This window comes from Engystomops pustulosus, chromosome 6 (assembly GCF_040894005.1).
Source record: "Engystomops pustulosus chromosome 6, aEngPut4.maternal, whole genome shotgun sequence".
Taxonomy (NCBI): domain Eukaryota; kingdom Metazoa; phylum Chordata; class Amphibia; order Anura; family Leptodactylidae; genus Engystomops; species Engystomops pustulosus.
The window spans coordinates 73,989,590-74,009,120 of record NC_092416.1 but is presented as its reverse complement, the minus strand read 5'-3'; the positions used below and the strand labels follow the sequence as shown (position 1 = coordinate 74,009,120).

Genomic DNA, 19,531 nt, shown 5'->3' with positions numbered 1-19,531 from the left:
ATTGAGCGGGGAAGCAACACATGCAGGATATCGGGTGCACCATCTTAGTGAATCGCGGAACAGTGCATTATCGTGGGATACTGCACTCTCGGTGAGCAACTCCGGACTGGTAAGTAAATGTGCCCCATTGTATTCTGTCCAGACAATCCACTCTGAGCTAAAAAGACCAACAGGTTAAATTGCTACCTGTTGTCCTGGCATCCTGTATATGAGCAGTAAGCTACCCTGTGAATACCCTTAGATTGGTTGCTTTACTTTCTGGTGAAGTATTAACCACTTTTCGCTATGGACAGCTCCTGCCCTTGAACCAAGAGAATGTAAAATAAACTCCCAGCAGCTGCTGCCTCCAACCAGCTGCTCTTCCTGGAATGACAACAACGTTATTCCAGCCAACGAGGGTCACATCCATCCCTTTACTGCGGGTGTAATCAAGGATTCTTTGGGGTTTTTCTGCATAAAATATAAGATTCATTTTGAAACATTCATGTCTGGAATTTACTGAGTTACCTCTGGGTCCTCTTATGGTTATAATAAATTAGTGGGCTGTTTCTGGAGTACAGATCAAATAAAGAAACTTTGAGTAGGGTGTTTCAAGGTGTAGTTATGGAACCCCAGGAAAAAAGTGGTTTAATTTCATATTTTAATATGGGGAAAAAAGCTGGATCCACTCTCCATAGATGTAACAACATTGTCCAACAAGAGTGAGTGTGCTTAGGTTGATGTTGTCAAGTACCAGAAGGAAAACATATTCTAATCTATTCTATTCTATATTTTTTCAGACTGTACTGGTTTTCCTCTGCTCTCCTGGAAATTTGCAGTGTTCATTGGTGTGACCCAGCGCTATGCATCTTGGACTGTGTCATCCGCTGCTGTGTATCTCGCTTATTCTGATTTCCACAAGGGCCGAAGCAGGTACATAAACAGGCTTCTAGTTCACCTTTTTGGTTAATAATGTTGAGCTGGGTAAGACTTGGTATAACCACTGATAAGCTAAAATTTGGATTGGACCTGTGCTGGTTAATGGTTATCTGACAGGACACTAGTTTTAGCATGAAAACTATCTCTATTCATTATTTCATGTTTGGTAATGGTTTCCAGTTTAAACTAGAAGAATTATAAATGCAGCTCAGGAGTTATATATAAGCTTGGTACAATGTAGAAGTAATGTATGTAGACAGTGACTCTACCATTTAAATAGCGATTGAGGCTCTAGAATATACTACCTGATGTAACGGTGACTCAACCAGCAGAATAGTGAATGCAGCTCTGGGGTATAATACAGGATGTAACTCATGATCCGTACAGGATAAGTAATGTCATGTATACACTTCAGTATCGAAAAAGTAACATAAAGTATGTACAAGTATATATGCCAAGCTCCCTGCCTTATGATATAAAACATAATTCTTCCTCCTTTCTAGATGTGACTCTTCGTTTTCTTTCTGAACCCCTTTCCACTGTTCAGAAGCCAGGGAGCACAGTGACATTGTTATGTTCGACAGAGATCCCCCGGCCACATATCACATGGTTATTTAATGAAGAATTGTTGGATAAAAGACAAAGCCAGGATGTGGACATTCATTCCGGGCACTTGATCATCCCAGCGCTGGCTCACCAGCACGTTGGACGTTATCAGTGTATAATAAATTCTAGTGCTGGGTCTATAATAAGTGCGCCTGCAGATGTGTCTATGGCATGTAAGTATTGTTGATGGTGGATCTACTAGAGTACACCAATCCCTTTTCTCATATGGAGGTTCAGGCATATCCTCTGTAATAAGACATTCTCCCACATTATTTTGCAGATTTGGAAGATTTTACAAATTCTTCAAAAGTCACATTGGTGGCTGAAGAAGGAAGCAGTGTGATCATTAACTGCAGTGCTCCTAATAGTGTCCCCCGTGCTCATATACATTATAAAGTGAAAGGGAAATGGCTGGACAGGACAGCAGGTGGGTGACTATAGGACCTTAGAGTCCACCTCCAAATAGAATAAAGTAAATCATGAAATACAACTTCATGTAGCTTCCTAAGCTGCTTGGGATTATTGCCCCTGACCATGCAAATGCAGACCAATAGGTTATTCAGCATTGAAATATTCTATATAATAATATCTTGGAAAAGTCTCATTCTACTGGAGCCCCCATCCAAACTGTATTATTTATAATGCATATTGCTTGCCAATTTGATCATTTTTTTCCTGTTTTTAGATAAGTACCTGATATTACCCTCAGGAAATCTTCAAATTTTGAATGTTTCATTGGAGGACCGAGGACCCTATAGATGTGCAGCTTATAATCCAATGACTCATGAGCGGAAAATAAGCCCTTCAGTCTACAAGCTGTCTATAAGCGGTGAGTTTCATATGCTTAAGACACTACTGTTTGGATGGAGTTATGTCCTGCAATCACCTGTTCTAGCCTTAAAGTGAATGTATGAACTATGCTCTTATTGCCCTTAATTTTTCTTGTGGCCAGATCCATCTAATGAAGATGCTAGTTTCGTGCCGCAAGTCATAACACACAATGTACCTGTACACCTGCATAACTCAGTGACTCTGGAATGTGTTGGTGGAGGAGTGGGCACCCAAATTCGCTGGTATAAAGATGGACATGATGCTATGGCAGATGGTAGGAGGAAAAAGTGGCACACTCATCTGGTGATTCAGGATGTAGAAGACAGGGATGGGGGCAACTATTCCTGTCAGATGGCACACGGGCCTATGGAAATCCCTCTGGTCAATTATACAGTCACTGTTCTAGGTAAGATCCAGAACTATTGTCATGTTGTTGTCTTTTATGAAGTACATTTTTATGGCTTCCTTCCATCTAAAACCAACTTTTAAAATTATGCTATTGAGTCAAAAGGGCTTGGAGGGCATTACCAGAGCCCCTCTATGCTGTAGCTTACACAGTAGAAAGAGCACTGTGTGATATTATATCCGGCAGAGGGAGGAGAGAAGTGCTGAGCGGGTTGGGGAGACAGTGTACCAGCCTGTGAAGCTACAGAATTGCTCATTAGCATAATTGTAAAAGTTCATTTTAGAAGAAAGGTCATGGATAACAAATATAAGACTATTATCACTGTGTCTGGACCTTTGAGTAAATGTCCCTGGTTTATCATGCTTGATTTTGATGGTAGATTCCATTTAACCCCTTAATGCCAAAGCCCCTTTTCACCTTCTTGACACGGCCCATTTTTTCAAATCTGCCCTGTGTCACTATAAATCGTTATAACTTTGAAATGCTTTAACTTATCCAAGTGATTTTAAAATTGTTTTCTTGTGACATATTGTACTTCATGTTAGTTGAAAAATTTTGGTGCTATCATTCTCAAATAACCTATTGACTTGAGTATAAGCCGAGGGTGTAGTATACAGCCAGCCAGCCCCCATGTAGTATACAGCCAGCCAGACCCCATGTAGTATACAGCCAGCCAGACCCCATGTAGTATACAGCCAGCCAGACCCCCATGTAGTATACAGCCAGCCAGCCCCCATGTAGTATACAGCCAGCCCCACATAGCATACAGCCTGCCCCCATGTAGCATACAGCCTGCCCCCATGTAGCATACAGCCTGCCCCCGTGCAGTATACAGCCTGCCCCCGTGCAGTATACAGCCTGAAAATTTATTAAAACACAATAAAACCTATGTAAATTTGTAGCTCTGTGATCGTACTGAACCAAAGAATAAAGTAGATGTATAATTTGGAGCACATAAAAACGAAGTCATAAAAACTGAGCCCACCAGAAAGTGACACAAATGCATTTTTTCATCAATTTCACCACTCACACAGATCTGTACATTAAAAATTGAGCAATAGATTTTTGAAGGCAGAGAGCTAAAAATAAACGAAAAAAAATGCTGCTACACAAAGGGGTTCAAAGCAAACCTGTTTTCATGCAGCTTTGTGAAAGTAATTAAAAAATATCTAGCCTATTTCATTCTCCTGCAGCCCACCCTTAGCTTTTTTAACATAAATCTACAATAAAGAAACTTTGGGACTGTGCTAGAAAGATAATTTAAAAAACAAGAAAATACAAAAATGACAAAATCAGCCAAAAGGTAAAAGCATAGAAAACCTCTAGGCTCTCTATTTAGTTTTATACCTTCTCCCCCAAAAGAACATAAGTCGTATGAACTCTAAAATACTGTAAAATAGTACTAAGGAAAACAAAACCTCAACTGCACAACTCCAGTATTTAGTGGTAATGTGTATTCCAAAACAATGACAATGATTGTTTGAATTTTATTCCCAGCAGCAAAAACGAGGGGCCACTTTTGTAGTCTGCCTGTGGAGTGTGCAGAGTGCGCCAGATTAATCAAAAGTGGCGCACGGTCTTCATGAATCTGGTGCCCCCTCCACTGCTTGGGATGTGTGCACCAACTTTTTTTTAGGTGCAACTTTAACATAGAGCATGCAACATAATTCTGTCGAGTTGCTGAATTAAATGTTTACTAACAAAAACTGTAACAAACCGTTCTGAAAATGTATTAGATGCGGTGCATGGTCTGAGAAAATGTATTAGATGTGGTGCATAGTCTAACTCTGCACCAGAACACCCCTTTAGGTGCAGAATTGTGTGGTGCGTCGGGTACAGTGCAGCCGTGACACAATACTGGCGCAGACACTTTATCATTGGGTCCCTTTAACCCCTTAACGCTCTGCGCCGTAGCTCTACGGCGCAGAGGTTTAGGGAATGTATGAAGAGGGCTCACGGGCTGAGTCCTCTTCATACAGAGGTGGGGGTTGTTGCATATTGCAAGCACCGACCGCGGCTATTAACCGTTTTGTTGCCTCCGGCAAAGTCGCCGGCAGCATTTAAAAGACAGCGGCACGCGGGCACCGCCATCTTTATTCCGATCGCTGTGCCCCCGAACATCATCGGGGGCGGAGATCGGTTGCCATGGTAGCCTTGGGTCTTCTTTTGACGGTTAATGTACCCTAGATGGTCTAAGAAATAGTGGAAAAAAAAAGAAAAAAAAAGTTTAAAAAATAAAAAAAAATTAATAAAATATTAAAAATTCAAATCACCCCCCTTTCGCTAGAACTGATATAAAACATAATAAACAGTAAAAATCACAGACACATTAGGTATCGCCGCGTCCCAAAATGACCGATCTATCAAAATATAAAACCGGTTATGGCCGGCGGTGACCTCTGAGACGGGAAATGGCGCCCAAATGTCTGAAATGCGACTTTTACACCATTTTACATCACATAAAAAATGGAATAAAAAATTATCAAAATATCGCAAAGACCTAAAAATGGTAGCAATGTAAAGCTCGGCTCATTTCACAAAAAATGAAACCTCACACAGCTCCGTGCCCCAAAGTATGAAAAAGTTATTAGTTTCAGAAGATGGCAAAAATTTTTTCTTTTTTGTACACATTCGTTTAATTTTTGAAAATGTATTAAAACACAATAAAACCTATATAAATTTGGTATCACCGCGATCGCACCAAACCAAAGAATAAAGCTGAGGTGTTATTTTGAGTGCACAGTCAAAGTCGTAAAAACTGAGCCCACAATTTTTCCACATTTGGAATTTTTTTTCAGCTTCGCAGTACATGGCATGTTAAAATAAATAACATCACGGGAAAGTAAAATTTGTTATGCACAAAATATCACACAGCTCTGTACACGAAAAAATTAAAAAGTTATGGATTTTTGAAGGTGGAGAGCGAGAAATGAGCGAAAAAACCCTGCGTCCTTAAGGGGTTAAACAGGGAGAATTGCGGGTCCTGGAAAAAAAGTTCCAATGGTAATCCAGCTCTGTCCACACCTTCTTGCTCCTCTAGTAGATCCAGGAAGCTCAGGATGTGTCACTTTAAAATAGAACTGAGCACAGCATGTCCTGGGCTTCCTCGGCGTTGAGTCCTTTCAGGTGAACTCTTTGTTATGGTGACAGCCTGGGTGCCTACAGAAAGGGCTCTGAGTGGCACCTTTAGCACCCGTACCATTACCCTATGGCTTAACCAATAGAAAACGTTCTGTTTATTGAAATGAGGACACACAAAATACTGACAACAATTGCCTTGCTGTGCAGGTAAAAAGTGGTTGCGGCATTAATAAAAACTTAATTTCTATTCTGTATTTCAACTTACAATTTATGAAAGTTTTGCATTGAATAATAACTGCAATGTTCTATAGAACACATTTTTGAGAGGACTTTCCTTTTCCTCTTCTTCATGTCACCTTTCCTGACATGGCTGTTTGAGCAAATGCTTCTGCTCTGTAGGAAATAACAGTTGTGGATCATCTTTCAACACTGCAACGTGCTGCTACTGTGTTATTCTTCCTGGAAATGTATAAATAAATTGACAACTGAGTGTTACCAAATCTCTTTGATAAAAGGTTGTGTCGAAGAAGGGAAACACTTGTATTTAACAAAGCAAACATAACAGGAGAGATGAGAAGACCTGCCACCAGGCCTGGTGGATATCTGACCAGAAGGCCCAGTAATGATGTGGTAAAAAGAAGGCCACATAGAGAAATTAGTGTATACAAGACATAGATACAAGATATAGGGCATATTGGGTTTGAGAAATACTCTGGAAGTTCAAGGAAGTCTAATAACTCAGCTACTATATATTACCTTATGTTCTGTTATTTAACACATTTTAGTTTGTAGTCTTACAATAGATCCCATAACTTTTAACATCTACCACATATGGCCACATTGGCTGATAATGTAAAGAAAACCTTTTAAATTTGCTATATTTTACATTTTATATATATATTTCTGGACATTGCTTTTCGTTATATGTATTTCATATGTCGAAGTTGTGATCTGAAATGTGCAATTATCTGGATTTATTTCCAGGCTTATGTAATAGACACACTCATTTCTTTGGCATGGGGACCCTGTGCAGCTGGCAGCAGAAAACACACATCCTTGCTGGCACGTTCCCGTTGCCACCACAACAAGCCCTCGATTATGTTAGACAAGGTGTCTTGGTGATGGATGGCGCACACTGAGGGCCCAGTTGGCATAATGTCTGTAGAGCCAAATCCAACATTAATCATGTAGAGACGGCTCCTAAAGCCAGAGATTTATGCCACCTCCTGATCACATCAATTACCGCCTTCCTTCTCCCTCCCCAATATTTTAGGGCATGGATCTATAGTCACCTCTCAGTGTTCCGGTGTGTAAGCTTGCACAATGCAGGAACGTGTCACCTCCAGATGTGGCGACTTGTACCAGTCCCCAGCTTCTCTTGGCACAGGAGCCGCTTTCTTCCATTCGTGCTGGTTCCATATTTATTATGTACTTGGTCCAAGTTTCAGTCATTGCAGCAGTAAAACAGCACTCAGAATAACATTTTCAGCTCTTAATAAAATATATGGATATTATGTTTTATGAAAATCCAACATTTCATAATTTGCACTTTTTTCATTTTGTGCAAGTGTAGATCAGGAATTCCTGCTAATCTAATATTCAACCCAAAAATTTATAATCACTCGTTTTCTGCATATATGCAACAGGGGGCACCAATGGGTATCTGCATGGACAAGTTCAGGTGAGTCCTGCACGACCCAGACTTGTTGCCGAATTGGTGGCTGCGCAGTCAATCCACCAAATTTACACCTCTACCTACTAGCCAGGATTTTGAATGAATGACCAGGGGTTTCCTCCCTGGCCAATCACAGCTATGGCTAGTAGGTTGGGGCATCAATTTGCCGGATTGGATGCTTGTCTGTCATTCCAGCAATACGCCCGGGTCGTGCGGGACGCACCTGACCCGAAGTTAAAGTTTGGGTCTCCTCATGTCTACTGAAGATCCCTTTTATCAGGGACAAGTGACTGCATCTAGTATAGGTGCCAAGATTTCGCAATGGTGTTTAAGATTGCATGAAATCTGGAAAACGTATCTTTCTATGTTGTGAATATGGGGGTCACCTGCATATACCCAGATACACTGTGATGTGTGGGCAAGAACTCTCAGTAGCCTAAAGGATGACTAAAGAAGTGCAATGAAAGATTTTAAATAAAGCATAGTTCAAAAATCCCTGTTACCATAACGTTCCCTCTGTCCAGCCTTAAATGGTGTCAACACCTGTTTTACTCTTCTTTTTGGAATGGCTCATAACTTTTATAGCTGGGGGACAGCTGTAAGTCGCTTCACAGATAATGCACTGCCATGTGGCACCAATCTGTAAATTGTTCCATACTGCATTATCTCTAGCTATTGAATGCCCACAACCTGCAGTCCACCCTTCCTATTTTCATACTAAGGAATGATTTGGTCATCTAGACAGGGTACAGGAGTAATAGTTTTGTGTTGGCTAGTGGAGCCCAGTTAATAATAAAACTTAAATAAAAAATACAGACACATATAGACAATGAGTCCTATGATCATAGAGAAGTGCTACTTCCTAGTGCATTTGTAATTGTATGATGTATATTAAAAGTTACCATAATAGGCACAATAACCCCTAATCATTTGTTCTCTTTTGTCTTAGAAGCCAAAAAGTTTTGATTTTTGAGGGGCAGGGCATCATTTCCACTTGACCCCATATCATTTAGAGGACTCAGTAAGGGTGATGACATCCTTTTAGTGGCTGCTATAGCTCCTTCTAGGGAACGGTTCATTGTGAAGCTGTAAAATGTAATTAATGTACATGAATCCAGGTTTTCCTAACAATCAAGAAAGGGCCCTATCCACTAGATAGGGCCTAACTTGCTGATCGGTGGGGTTCTCAGTGATGAGACCCCCACAGATCACGTGAACTGCAGGTTCAACGAGGTCGGTGGTACCTCCGTAGGACCTCTCATTACTCCCCAAGATGAGTGGAGCAGACAGCCGCGCATGTCTCCTCTGCACCATTCATCTCTAAGGAGCTGACAGAAATTGCCTATCCTGTAGATAGGACCTAACTAGATTGGTGGCAAAACCCCCTTAAGTCATATCTTCTGGAATTTTCTAGTGATTTGCCCATGGTGTTTATTTTTGAACACACTCCATGGCTAATGGGATTGCTGCGATGTTTCAATGTGATTTGCTATAAAAAGTAATTTTTATATTTTTACCTTTTTTTAGCACCTCCTTTTATATATCAGCCTCCTGAGGACCAGTCTGTGCTCCTAGGCAGTGAAGTCACCTTTATTTGCGAATCACAGGGTAATCCACCTCCGAATATCACATGGTTTCATAACTCCAAGAAGGTTTCTCCTTCCTCACGCCAAAACTTATTGGGGAGCAAACTACACATTTCTAACGCTATGGGTGAGGATTCCGGAATGTATCAATGTATGGCGGATAATGGAGTAGGAGTGGTACAGTCAGCAGCAAGACTACGAATACAGTCAGGTAGGAATGATGACTGAAGATCATAACCGATGAAGGTTGAGTCAGACACACTGTATGTATGTATATGTATGTATGTGTATATAATATATTATATATAAGTAGAAAATATAGTCGCAGCACTCAAGAATCAAAGTATGGGTGCACATCCAAGGACCAGGACAAAAAGTCCCAAAGATAATTTTTCTATTTTAATATATAAAAATATATTTTTTATATTATTTATTTTTATTTTTTAATATATATATATATATATATATATATATATATATATATATATATATATATATATATATATATATTATACCTTATTTTAGTGGGGAAGGATCAACTCCCTGCTACTTCTATAATTGATTGAGATAATTTTTGGTTGCTACAAGATGTGTTGTTTCTCCTCTTCCTCCTCTTTCTTCTGACTCTTCCTTCTAAATGTTCCGTTCCAATGCTTCTTCATGTTATGTACAGCAAAGCCCTAGCGCCACCTGCTGTCAGGTTGGAAACTGAAATACATTTTCATACAAAGTAACTAATTGTATGACATCCACTCTGATCATAAGATTGTATCAAACAGGAAGATGCTGGATTTCCCTTTTAGTCTTGAATAACATATATTTAGCACACCAATTACGGAGATTATTCTATTTTAATAATTACTTAATTTGTTAACAATCCAAGCAGAACATAATGGCGACAATCTGTCTGGAGATGTGGTGAACTCCAAAATAACGCAATGACCTCCTCTATGTGTAAATCTGTAACTTTAATCAACAATCTGTTTTTTGGATATTGGTCAACAGAACAGGGGGTAACTCTTGAAAAGGAAGCAATTTTTTCCCATTTAGAGTCCCAGAAAGGAGGGTATCTAGTGGAAGCTGTAATTTACTGTGTTGCAATGTTTCAAATGCTGATGGTTGACTAAATTGTATCTTCTTGTAGAATCAGGCTCCAGACCCTCGATTGTGTCACCCCCTACAAGTGTAAGCGTTGTGAATGGGGACTGGATAACCCTGACCTGCAATGCCACAGGTCACCCGACACCCTTCATCCGCTGGTTCGATAGCAATGGAGCAATCAGCAGTCACCCTTCCCAAATCCTGCGTCCAAAACCTCGTAAGGCATCACAGTCTAGAACCGCCACCCAGGACCACAGCCGGGACCCTGCACATGTGATCATGTCACAGGCCGGATCCAGCTCCTTGTATATCCCTGCTGTCACAATACAGCATGCTGGGAAATATATCTGTGAGGCATCCAATCAGTTTGGCTGGACACGAGCAGAAGCCACTTTGACGGTTGGTAAGTAGCAATAACTATAAATATATATATACACCCAGGAGATTTATCAGAAGCATCTTGAGACCAGAACTGCTCTAGTTGCTCATGACAACCAATCACAGATGAGCTTTTATTTTACCATAGCAGTTTAAAAATGAACGCTGAGCACTGATTGGTTGCTATGAACAACTATAACTGTTTTTCTTTCAGATACTTCTGATTAGGTCCATCTAGAATTGCCATTAGCGCTCCCACAATGCACTACGGTTTGGTTAATGGAAACCAGCCCATTTGCGTTCTCTGCTTTAAATGTGGAAAACGGATTTTTGTACTTCAGAAACAGAACAAATTTCAGGTCTGCTTCATCCCTATTGGATGAATGCTGTCCCCTAAGGCATAGTTCACAGATGGAGATTTCTGTTGCGTTCTCTGTTTTAGGAGAGCGTAGTAAAAGGTGAACAGGTGCCTTCTGTACCTTCCTTTACACTTCCATTATGTATAGCGGAAAGAAAGATGCTACTGAAGGAAAGGGGAAGGAACCTGCTGAACGCAGGTGTGAACTTAGCCTTATCCAGTTATTACCTTGGTATACTTGAGTGAGATACTTGAGTGAGTCTGCTGTACACCGCCATGTCAGTCCAGAAACATGTGCAGTACATGACTGAGCTCTTTGGTCAGAACACAGTTGTTGTAAAATGGTTGTAAGTTACAGTCTGTTACACCCACTAGGGCTTATTCACAGGACTAAGTATCAAAGTCATGATCTGTGAACAAATAATGCACGGCCTACTTTTCAATAAATCAGACACATTTAGTGTATGGGTCAGTTAAAAGGAATAATCACACAAAAGATCATTCTCGATTGTGAAAAATGCACTCAAGAACCAGAGCAGCTGTGTGACTATAGACTTTCTGGTTGCCGTCTTCTAAAAGAGTATGCCCTGTATAATAATATCTGCTGTAAAATATAGGGATTTGTGCTCTATACAAGTTAGACCTTCATATGCGGTTCTTGCCACGTTCTGCAGGCTCTCAGTTGTTGAACTCCAGTTTGGAAAAGGTGAACATTTTTAGGAGCCTTTTATATGGCATCTCATACTGGTTCCTCTGTTTTCTAATGGTATTTTCATGGCCTCGCAGGCCGCCAATGCTGGGAACCTTTTACCACTAGTTTCCGTCTGCAAGATGTGATTCATGCCACTCGCCTTATTTGTGTGCAAGTTTCTAAGAAAAATAAACGGTGCTGTGTACAAGTGTATGAATAGCAGACATGTATTCTGACAGAGTTATACAGACATATCCCCCACCCCTTTTAATCATAAAACATTTAATACAAACCTGTGAGTCATCCTCGCCTTGTGACAAATTGTATACAGCTAGTTTCTGTAGCTTGGAAAGCTGGGTCACATGCATGTCATTACTCCATTTTGTAATGGTGCGTTCATGCATGCGTTTTCACAACTGCTGAGAAGAGGAAATTTGTCTGATTTCTTTCTATTCTATTCTCCCTAATTATTTAGCTATACTTCACTTGTTCAAGACTCAAGGGTGGCATGTATCATTATTTCTGCTAGTCAAATTGTCTCATTTCTGCGACTTTTGTCATTTTTTGTGACTTTTTACTCTGTCACTTTTCAATTACGCCTTGGTCTGCACCTTGTGCAGTGTGTCTTATGTTTTTTTGTTTTCCAGATGTTCCGTCCGACTTTTTAATAGACCCCATTTTGACATGTAAATTGGAATTATTTCACATGCTTTAAATGTTTAACATTTTGCACAGTAACCTGTTTTTTGAAAATTCAGAATTTTTTGCATTTACCATACATATTTGTAATTTATTGGTTACTTCTGAGGGTGCAGTCCCATGTCGCATTTAACGCATGCATTTAAAAATGCATTGCAACAGGTGAGCTTTGCCTAACTAAACAGCTGTTAACACTTACGTTTACACATGTTAACATTGAATTAACAAATACATGCATTAATGTGATTTTAACGCATGTCTACACATCTCGTTTACTATGCCTTTTGTAAATGCAAATGTTAACAGTAATGTAATTGGGTAAATCCCCTCTCCTCAGCTGTAGTAATAGGTTTCAAAACGCGTGTGACCATAGCCTCATATGTTGTCATCTCCCTTGGATGTGACTACAGTGCTTAAAAATACAGGACACTGCCTTAAAATCCAAAATTATCAGTACTGTCCACTCTTGCATATAACCCCCTTACATGGCTTGTGTGCATGTAGATTTGAGACATTTGGAAAATTTGCGCCTGCCAGGATAGGAAAAACTGAAGATGTATCACAAGTAAAAAGACATGATCATACATAAGGCGCAAAAAAGACCTGCCAAATGTCTAAAAAATTCACCACAGAAAGACAAAACTATGATACATGTCCCCCAAGGACACCTGGGTGACAGCAATATAACTTCTGATACTAGTCTCACTCCTGAATATGCATAATTTATGTAGTGATGCACGCCACACTCCCATTTGCTAAGTAACTGCAGATTTGCCATATAAGAATAGGTAAATAAAGGCCTGTAAATGATGATGTATTTAGCATTGAATGTAATGTACTTTCTGCTTTTAATCCTTTAGTTCCCTATGAGATGAGCACAATACGCTTGGATGGCGCCCCTTCCATTGTCACTGAGAGTAAAGAAGATGCCACCTCTGCTAGTACTGTCCCAACAGACAGGCCTGTAAATGGTGCGATGTTACCTGAAGCTCCCATCATCCTCAGCCAACCACAAGCCACCAAGCCAGACACTTATTTGTTGGTGTGGCGATCAGGACGTGATGGGGGACTACCCATTAATGCTTATTTTGTGCGCTATCGAAAGGTGAGCTCCTTTATAAAATGTACCATACTTGCTGCACTATTAGATACATGATTCTATAAGTCTTAAAAATTCTCCCTCCCCCACAGCTTGATGATGAGGGAAATGTGGTGGGATCTTGGCATTCCATACGTGTGCCAGCCAGCGAGAATGAATTCTCGCTATCAGAACTGGAACCTTCCAGCCTATATGAGGTGCTGATGGTGGCCAGGAATGGAGCCGGTGAGGGACAACCTGCTATGCTTACATTTCGAACCAGCAAAGGTAAGACTGTTGGCTGAACTGTTAAAACCTGAATATGAGTGCAAGCTCCATTCAGGTCAATTCCTTACATTGTTAATGTGACATGTTTTGCACAGAAAAGAGCTTGTCTTCCAAGAACACCCAGGCTCCTTCCCCTCCAGTTGGTGGACGCAAGCAAGCTGTTGTTCGGCATGAAATTTTCAACTCCAACATTGGGCAGGAGCAGAAAGACTCTTTTCGACATAGCAGTGGTGAGTCAATCTTCTCACTGGATCCAAAGCAGAACCATGTGGATCATTAACATTGCTCTGATATTTTGCCCAATTACCATGGCCCAGGGGTCAAAAACCAGTTTACAAATATTATTTAACTGATCACATCTTTTTGCAGGAGAGATGATGATCAATGGCAGCTGATAGTAATGGAAATGTGCTGCCGGCAACAATATAAATGGACAGGGTTATCAATGGCGGCTCATTGTGAACGATCAATGGGGAATCTGTTTAATACAGATGAATGTCCTGTTTAAGGACGCTCCTAAACTGTGTGGCCTGCTTCCATGCAGCTTGTGCTAACTACTGGACACCACCCATTTATATGCATCACCTGATGATGATGATGTAATAACTTTCACCCAATATCCAAATATCCACCACACAAGTAAAGACATCATTGTATGGGACAGTTAATACACCTGCTTCTACATCCATTTTCTATGCCGTTTCTCTACAGAGTTGCCAATCATAATGTAAAGGGGTCAACTCTGTTGAATCTTAAAGCTTGTTTTCTCAAAATCTAAAGTTAAAGTTCAAAATCTAATTATAAAGTTCATGTGGGATGATTTGGGAGCGAGTCAACTTCCTATAACAGTGGTGGTGAACCTATGGCACTGGTGCCAGAGGCGGCACTCGGAGCCCTCTCTGTGGGCACCCAGGCCATCACCCAAGCATGAAGTTCACCAGACAAGACTCAAAGAATCTTCCTACAGAATCTTCCTACAATGATAGGCCAATTTGCCCTCCTCCTTTCAACTGTGTTGGTGTCTTTAGGAGGCTGAACGACTAACAGTTGTCAAAGAACAAGGAGAAATAAATTACTGCTTGAATTGCTGCCCTGGCACTTTGCGATAAATAAGTGGCTTTTGGTTGAAGTTTGGGCACTCAGGCTCTAAAAGGTTCGCCATCACTGTCCTATAACATGTAAAATTTGTTGTGGAAAACTACCGTAAAAGTAAGAAATGATAAGTCAATAATTGCTAAGTGATAATTTACTGTAGGCTGTCTAGGCTGATAACAGAGAGAAAATAAATGGTTTACAGGCAGTCCCCGGGTTACATACAAGATAGGGTCTGTAGGTTTGTTCTTAAGTTGAGTTTGTATGTAAGTCGGAACCCTATACTTTATTATTGTAACCCCAGTCAAAATTTTTTGGTCTCTGTGACAATTGGATTTTAAAAATGTTGGATTGTCATAAGAACCAGGATTAACAATAAATCTTCATTACAGGCACCTGTGATAACTGTTATAGCGGTTTATTGTAGCCTAGGACTATAGTACAGTAAATTACCAAAATCCAGAGGCCGTTTGTAACTAGGGGTCGTCTGTAAGTCAGGTGTTCTTAAGTAGGGGACCGCCTGTATTATATATTATTCATAAGTTTGGGACAAACAAATCTATCCTGTTACAGTAACGCAGAGGACCTAGATGAAGGTTTTTATTTGTTGTGTATTTATCTTTTTCCTCTCCTTACTAATCCTTTTCTTTGTTTCTTGCTTACTTCTGCTCTCTTTGTCCAAGGGGATTGTGTTGTGTAAGTATCTTCTGCAAGGAATAAGATGAACACTTTATCCATCCCCTTTCCTCTTCACTAACACTATACTCTACTATATTCTCCATCTCTGTGGCCTGAGCGGCATTAGCTAGTTTTTGTTATTTACATTTTTAAAAATGAAATTTAATCATATTAATTAAAAGCAGTCAGATTAGTATCATAATAGGTAAGGAAGGTTGCAAGAATACGTTGGTATAGTAGAATATGTGCAAAGCAGTGGCATTATGCCTGAAGTACGGCTTGAAACGCAGCAGAGACAATACGGTTAGGAATGCAACAGAAATGGACAGAATGGTGAAAGCTGTGCTAGACTTGGCAGTATATGGAGACAATAGCATGTTTTAGTATAAACTTTTATTTTGATTGTTAAAAATTGCATTTTGTTCCCCTCCATCTCCATTTAGTTCCTGAAGCCCCTGACCGTCCCACTATCTCAACTGCATCTGAGACTTCTGTATATGTGACCTGGATCCCAAGAGCAAATGGAGGCTCCCCAATAACCTCATTTAAGGTTGAATATAAGAAAATAGAGAAGCCTTGGATGACTGCTGCAGACAACATCCCCCCTTCTAAGCTGTCCGTGGAGGTGTCTAACCTGGAGCCAGGTATAATATGAGCAGTCGGTAGCAGAGAGGTGGACTTAGACAGGATCCTTACAGGAGAAGTAATGTCATCTCTATATAAACTCTTCTTTGCAGGAGCAATGTATAAATTTCGGGTCATTGCCATTAATACATATGGGGAGAGCCGGCGCAGTGGAGTGTCCCGACCTTATCAAGTACCAGGATACAGCAGTCGCCTCCCAAATCCACTGATCATTGGCCCTCGTATCGATCACACTGAGGCAGTGACAGATACACAGATCATGCTGAAGTGGACTGTGAGTGCCGCTCCATTTCTTTTTAAATATCCCATGACGTATTTAAGATGTCTTACAATTTTCCTGTTATTTCAGTACGTTCCGGAGAACAACAACAACACCCCTATCCAAGGCTTCTACATTTACTACCGCCCCACAGACAGTGACAACGACAGTGACTACAAGAGGGATGTGGTGTTAGGTGGGTAGCAGAGTCACTGCTTTTTGGTTTTAGAGAGTGAAATCAAGTAGTAAATAGATCTGAAAACTTTATATGTCTTGGGGATCTATAAAGATGTGGAAAAACCTAAAAATGTGATTATTTTATTTGCAATTACAGGAACAATACAGCGACACCTGATAAGTCACCTGCAGCCAGAGACATCATATGATATCAAAATGCAATGCTTCAATGAGCGGGGTGCAAGCGATTTTAGCAATGTCATGATGTGCGAGACTAAAGGTAAGGGGATAATGTGATGTGCCATGAAATGTTAATACTTGATGAACAGATAGCTTAGCAGCCAGGAGAACAACAACACCTAAAACATAAGAAGGAGCAGAAGGCTGACACTAGTTAATACAGAATTACAGTGACCAGAGATGTTGATTTTTTTTTTTAACCCTCACGTATTATTTTTATATTATAGCCCGTAGAAGCCCCGGAGCCTCAGAATACCCAGTGTTAGAGCTCAGTACACCAGCCATCATAGAGAGAGTTGGATTGGGCAGCTCCAGCTCATCCAGCACATTGGCACGGAGTGGAGACATGCTCTATGTAATCGTCGGCTGTGTGTTGGGTGGAATGGTCCTGATTCTGATGACGTTCATTGCGATATGTCTTCTAAAACATCGTCAGCAAAGTCTCCTGCACAGTAAGTTCCTACTCTGGCAGGTTTAATTCTCTGAGCTTAGGAACGGCCTATAGAAACTGTAAAATATTAAATGTTTTATATATTCATGTGCATTGTAGTTGTCCAACTATGCTACCCCAATGAGATTAGAATGCAGCTAGTTTTTCCTGTAATGGATATCAAATATTTAATGTATACAGTAGTGAGCACAGTTCTGCAGTATAATACATAATAAGGATCAATACAAGATAAGCAATCACAGCAAATGTGGAACAGACAATGAGACCTTTCCAGCACTCCAAAATTAGTAAAACAGTGGAAAAAACTTTATTTAATCATTAAAATTGGTGTACATCCAAATTGGCCAAAAAGTAGGTGGTCCACGTGCACCAAGTAAATTGACATGTAGCTACAAGATTATCGAAATATGGTGAGCTGACTATTTGTTTTTTTTCTTTTTTCTATTTTGTACTAGTGATACCTCTGGCAGAAGTAGGAGTGCAGCTCTGCTGTGTAATAAATGATTTAACTAAGGATCAGTACAGGATAAATAATGTATATACACAATGAGGCACATTTACTAAGAACAATGCAGTTTGTACTATGTGCAGTTTGCCTGTGTAGTGTGCAGATTTTTTTCTGGTGCACCTTTAACATGGGGCGTGTGACACAATTTTGTCAGACTTTGCATGTTAAATCTGGTGTACGGTCCAACTGAGCACCAGAACACCCCCTTCAGTCGAGAAATTTGTGTCGCACAAAGAATAGTGCAGCCGCTCCAGAAAAGGGTCGCATGTGACGCGGTGGTGCAGACACTTCTTAAATACATGTGCAAGCAGTTTGCACCTAAAAGAACGTGCAAAGTCTGACATAAAACTGGTGCACAGAGCTTAGTAAATGTGCCCCAGTGACTCCACCCGTATTATAGTGAGACCAGCTATGAGTTATAGGCTGTAACTTGTGATTAGTACAGGATAAGTAATGTAATATATATACACAGTGACTCTGCCAGTCAGTACAGCTCTGTATTATAATATAGGCTGCAACTTGTGATCAGAACAGGATAAATAATGTCATTGGAATTTATCTTTTCATAGAATTTGAGCCTCCTGGCTACCTCTACCAAGGGTCAGATCTCAATGGCCAGATGATTGAATACACCACGTTACCAGGAACGGGCCTCATCAATGGGAACATTCATGGAGGATATATGGGAAATGGGGCCATAACTAATGGCTGCCCCCACATGCATCATAGCATCCATAATGGAGTGAATGGCATGTTGAATGGAGAGTTATATCCAACCTGTCCAAATTCTCTGAAGGGAACTTGTCCCAACTATGAACACTTGCCCCACGGTATTTCAAATGTACGTCCAGTTTTATATTGGCCACTTTATTATATTTTGGATAAACATTATTGTTATTATATGTATGTACAGAACATGACATGAGTGCTATTTGGTATTGCAGGGTGGTGTGATATATTCACCTGTACCACAGACGGACCCATCAGAGTGTCGGAACTGCTGCAACAATAACAGGTTGGTAACTGAGACAACTGCATATTTCTTACTTTTTGTCTTTAAAGTGGTGAATGAGTAACCAGTAGCCAATATTCCTTACAAAAAGATTTTCCATAGATTAACATATAAGAGGCCGAGTTCGAAAACTATATCCAAAAACCAACTTATTTGTCACAAAGCACTAACACAATTTAATCAGCAAATTATTGCTCCCTGCTTTGCCACAGCTTTAAATCGCATTGACAATACAGTAGTATAAAGAAGGAGGGAACATGCAGATTATCATTATTACTTCACCTTGAACAGGAAGCCATGACCACATCTCCTTGCTCCTCCTCGCTTTCAAATAGTGCTGAAACAGCTCATCCTTGGCTACCTAGGACTGCAGGAGGAGGCCTTTAGTGCCTCATTCTGTTTGGTAAACTCTGTGTTGGGTTGACAGTCTAGGTGCTCACAGAAATCACTATAAGGGCTATAGGTTCACAATGACTTACTTAGATTGTTAAGGGAGAGAGTCTGCAGAGAAGAAAACAATAAATCTCCCCACATTGTACTATTTTACTATGCAAAATTTGTTGTAAACTTGAGCTTTCATTTTTTGATTAGTTGGAAAAAAATTTTCTGCACAAAAGCAGAGCCAGGCATATTTACATCAGTTTTGTTCTCTTGACCGATTGGCGTTTGGATTATGGATTATGGGTTATGTTTAGCAATTATTTAGGAGAGCCCACATCACATTGTCACAACTCATGTTACTGCCTTAAATGCACTCAGCTAGCACTGCTCAT

General features: G+C 40.3%; 1 protein-coding gene across 4 annotated transcripts in view; it reads left to right on the top strand.

Moving 5' to 3' along the window:
* Window positions 1-19,531, top strand: part of CDON (cell adhesion associated, oncogene regulated) — an 83,471-nt gene that overhangs the window by 60,582 nt on the left and 3,358 nt on the right. For all 4 annotated transcript variants that reach the window (XM_072156573.1, XM_072156570.1, XM_072156571.1 and 1 more), the window contains 17 exons: window positions 780-912; window positions 1,422-1,697; window positions 1,805-1,951; window positions 2,210-2,353; window positions 2,477-2,761; window positions 9,045-9,314; window positions 10,248-10,607; window positions 13,191-13,435; window positions 13,522-13,696; window positions 13,792-13,926; window positions 15,910-16,110; window positions 16,204-16,385; window positions 16,461-16,566; window positions 16,705-16,827; window positions 17,015-17,239; window positions 18,316-18,587; window positions 18,691-18,761. In XM_072156573.1, coding sequence (XP_072012674.1) covers window positions 843-912; window positions 1,422-1,697; window positions 1,805-1,951; window positions 2,210-2,353; window positions 2,477-2,761; window positions 9,045-9,314; window positions 10,248-10,607; window positions 13,191-13,435; window positions 13,522-13,696; window positions 13,792-13,926; window positions 15,910-16,110; window positions 16,204-16,385; window positions 16,461-16,566; window positions 16,705-16,827; window positions 17,015-17,239; window positions 18,316-18,587; window positions 18,691-18,761 — 3,287 coding nt within the window. In that variant the 5' untranslated portion in view covers window positions 780-842. The remainder of the gene's footprint in view (window positions 1-779; window positions 913-1,421; window positions 1,698-1,804; window positions 1,952-2,209; window positions 2,354-2,476; window positions 2,762-9,044; window positions 9,315-10,247; window positions 10,608-13,190; window positions 13,436-13,521; window positions 13,697-13,791; window positions 13,927-15,909; window positions 16,111-16,203; window positions 16,386-16,460; window positions 16,567-16,704; window positions 16,828-17,014; window positions 17,240-18,315; window positions 18,588-18,690; window positions 18,762-19,531) is intronic.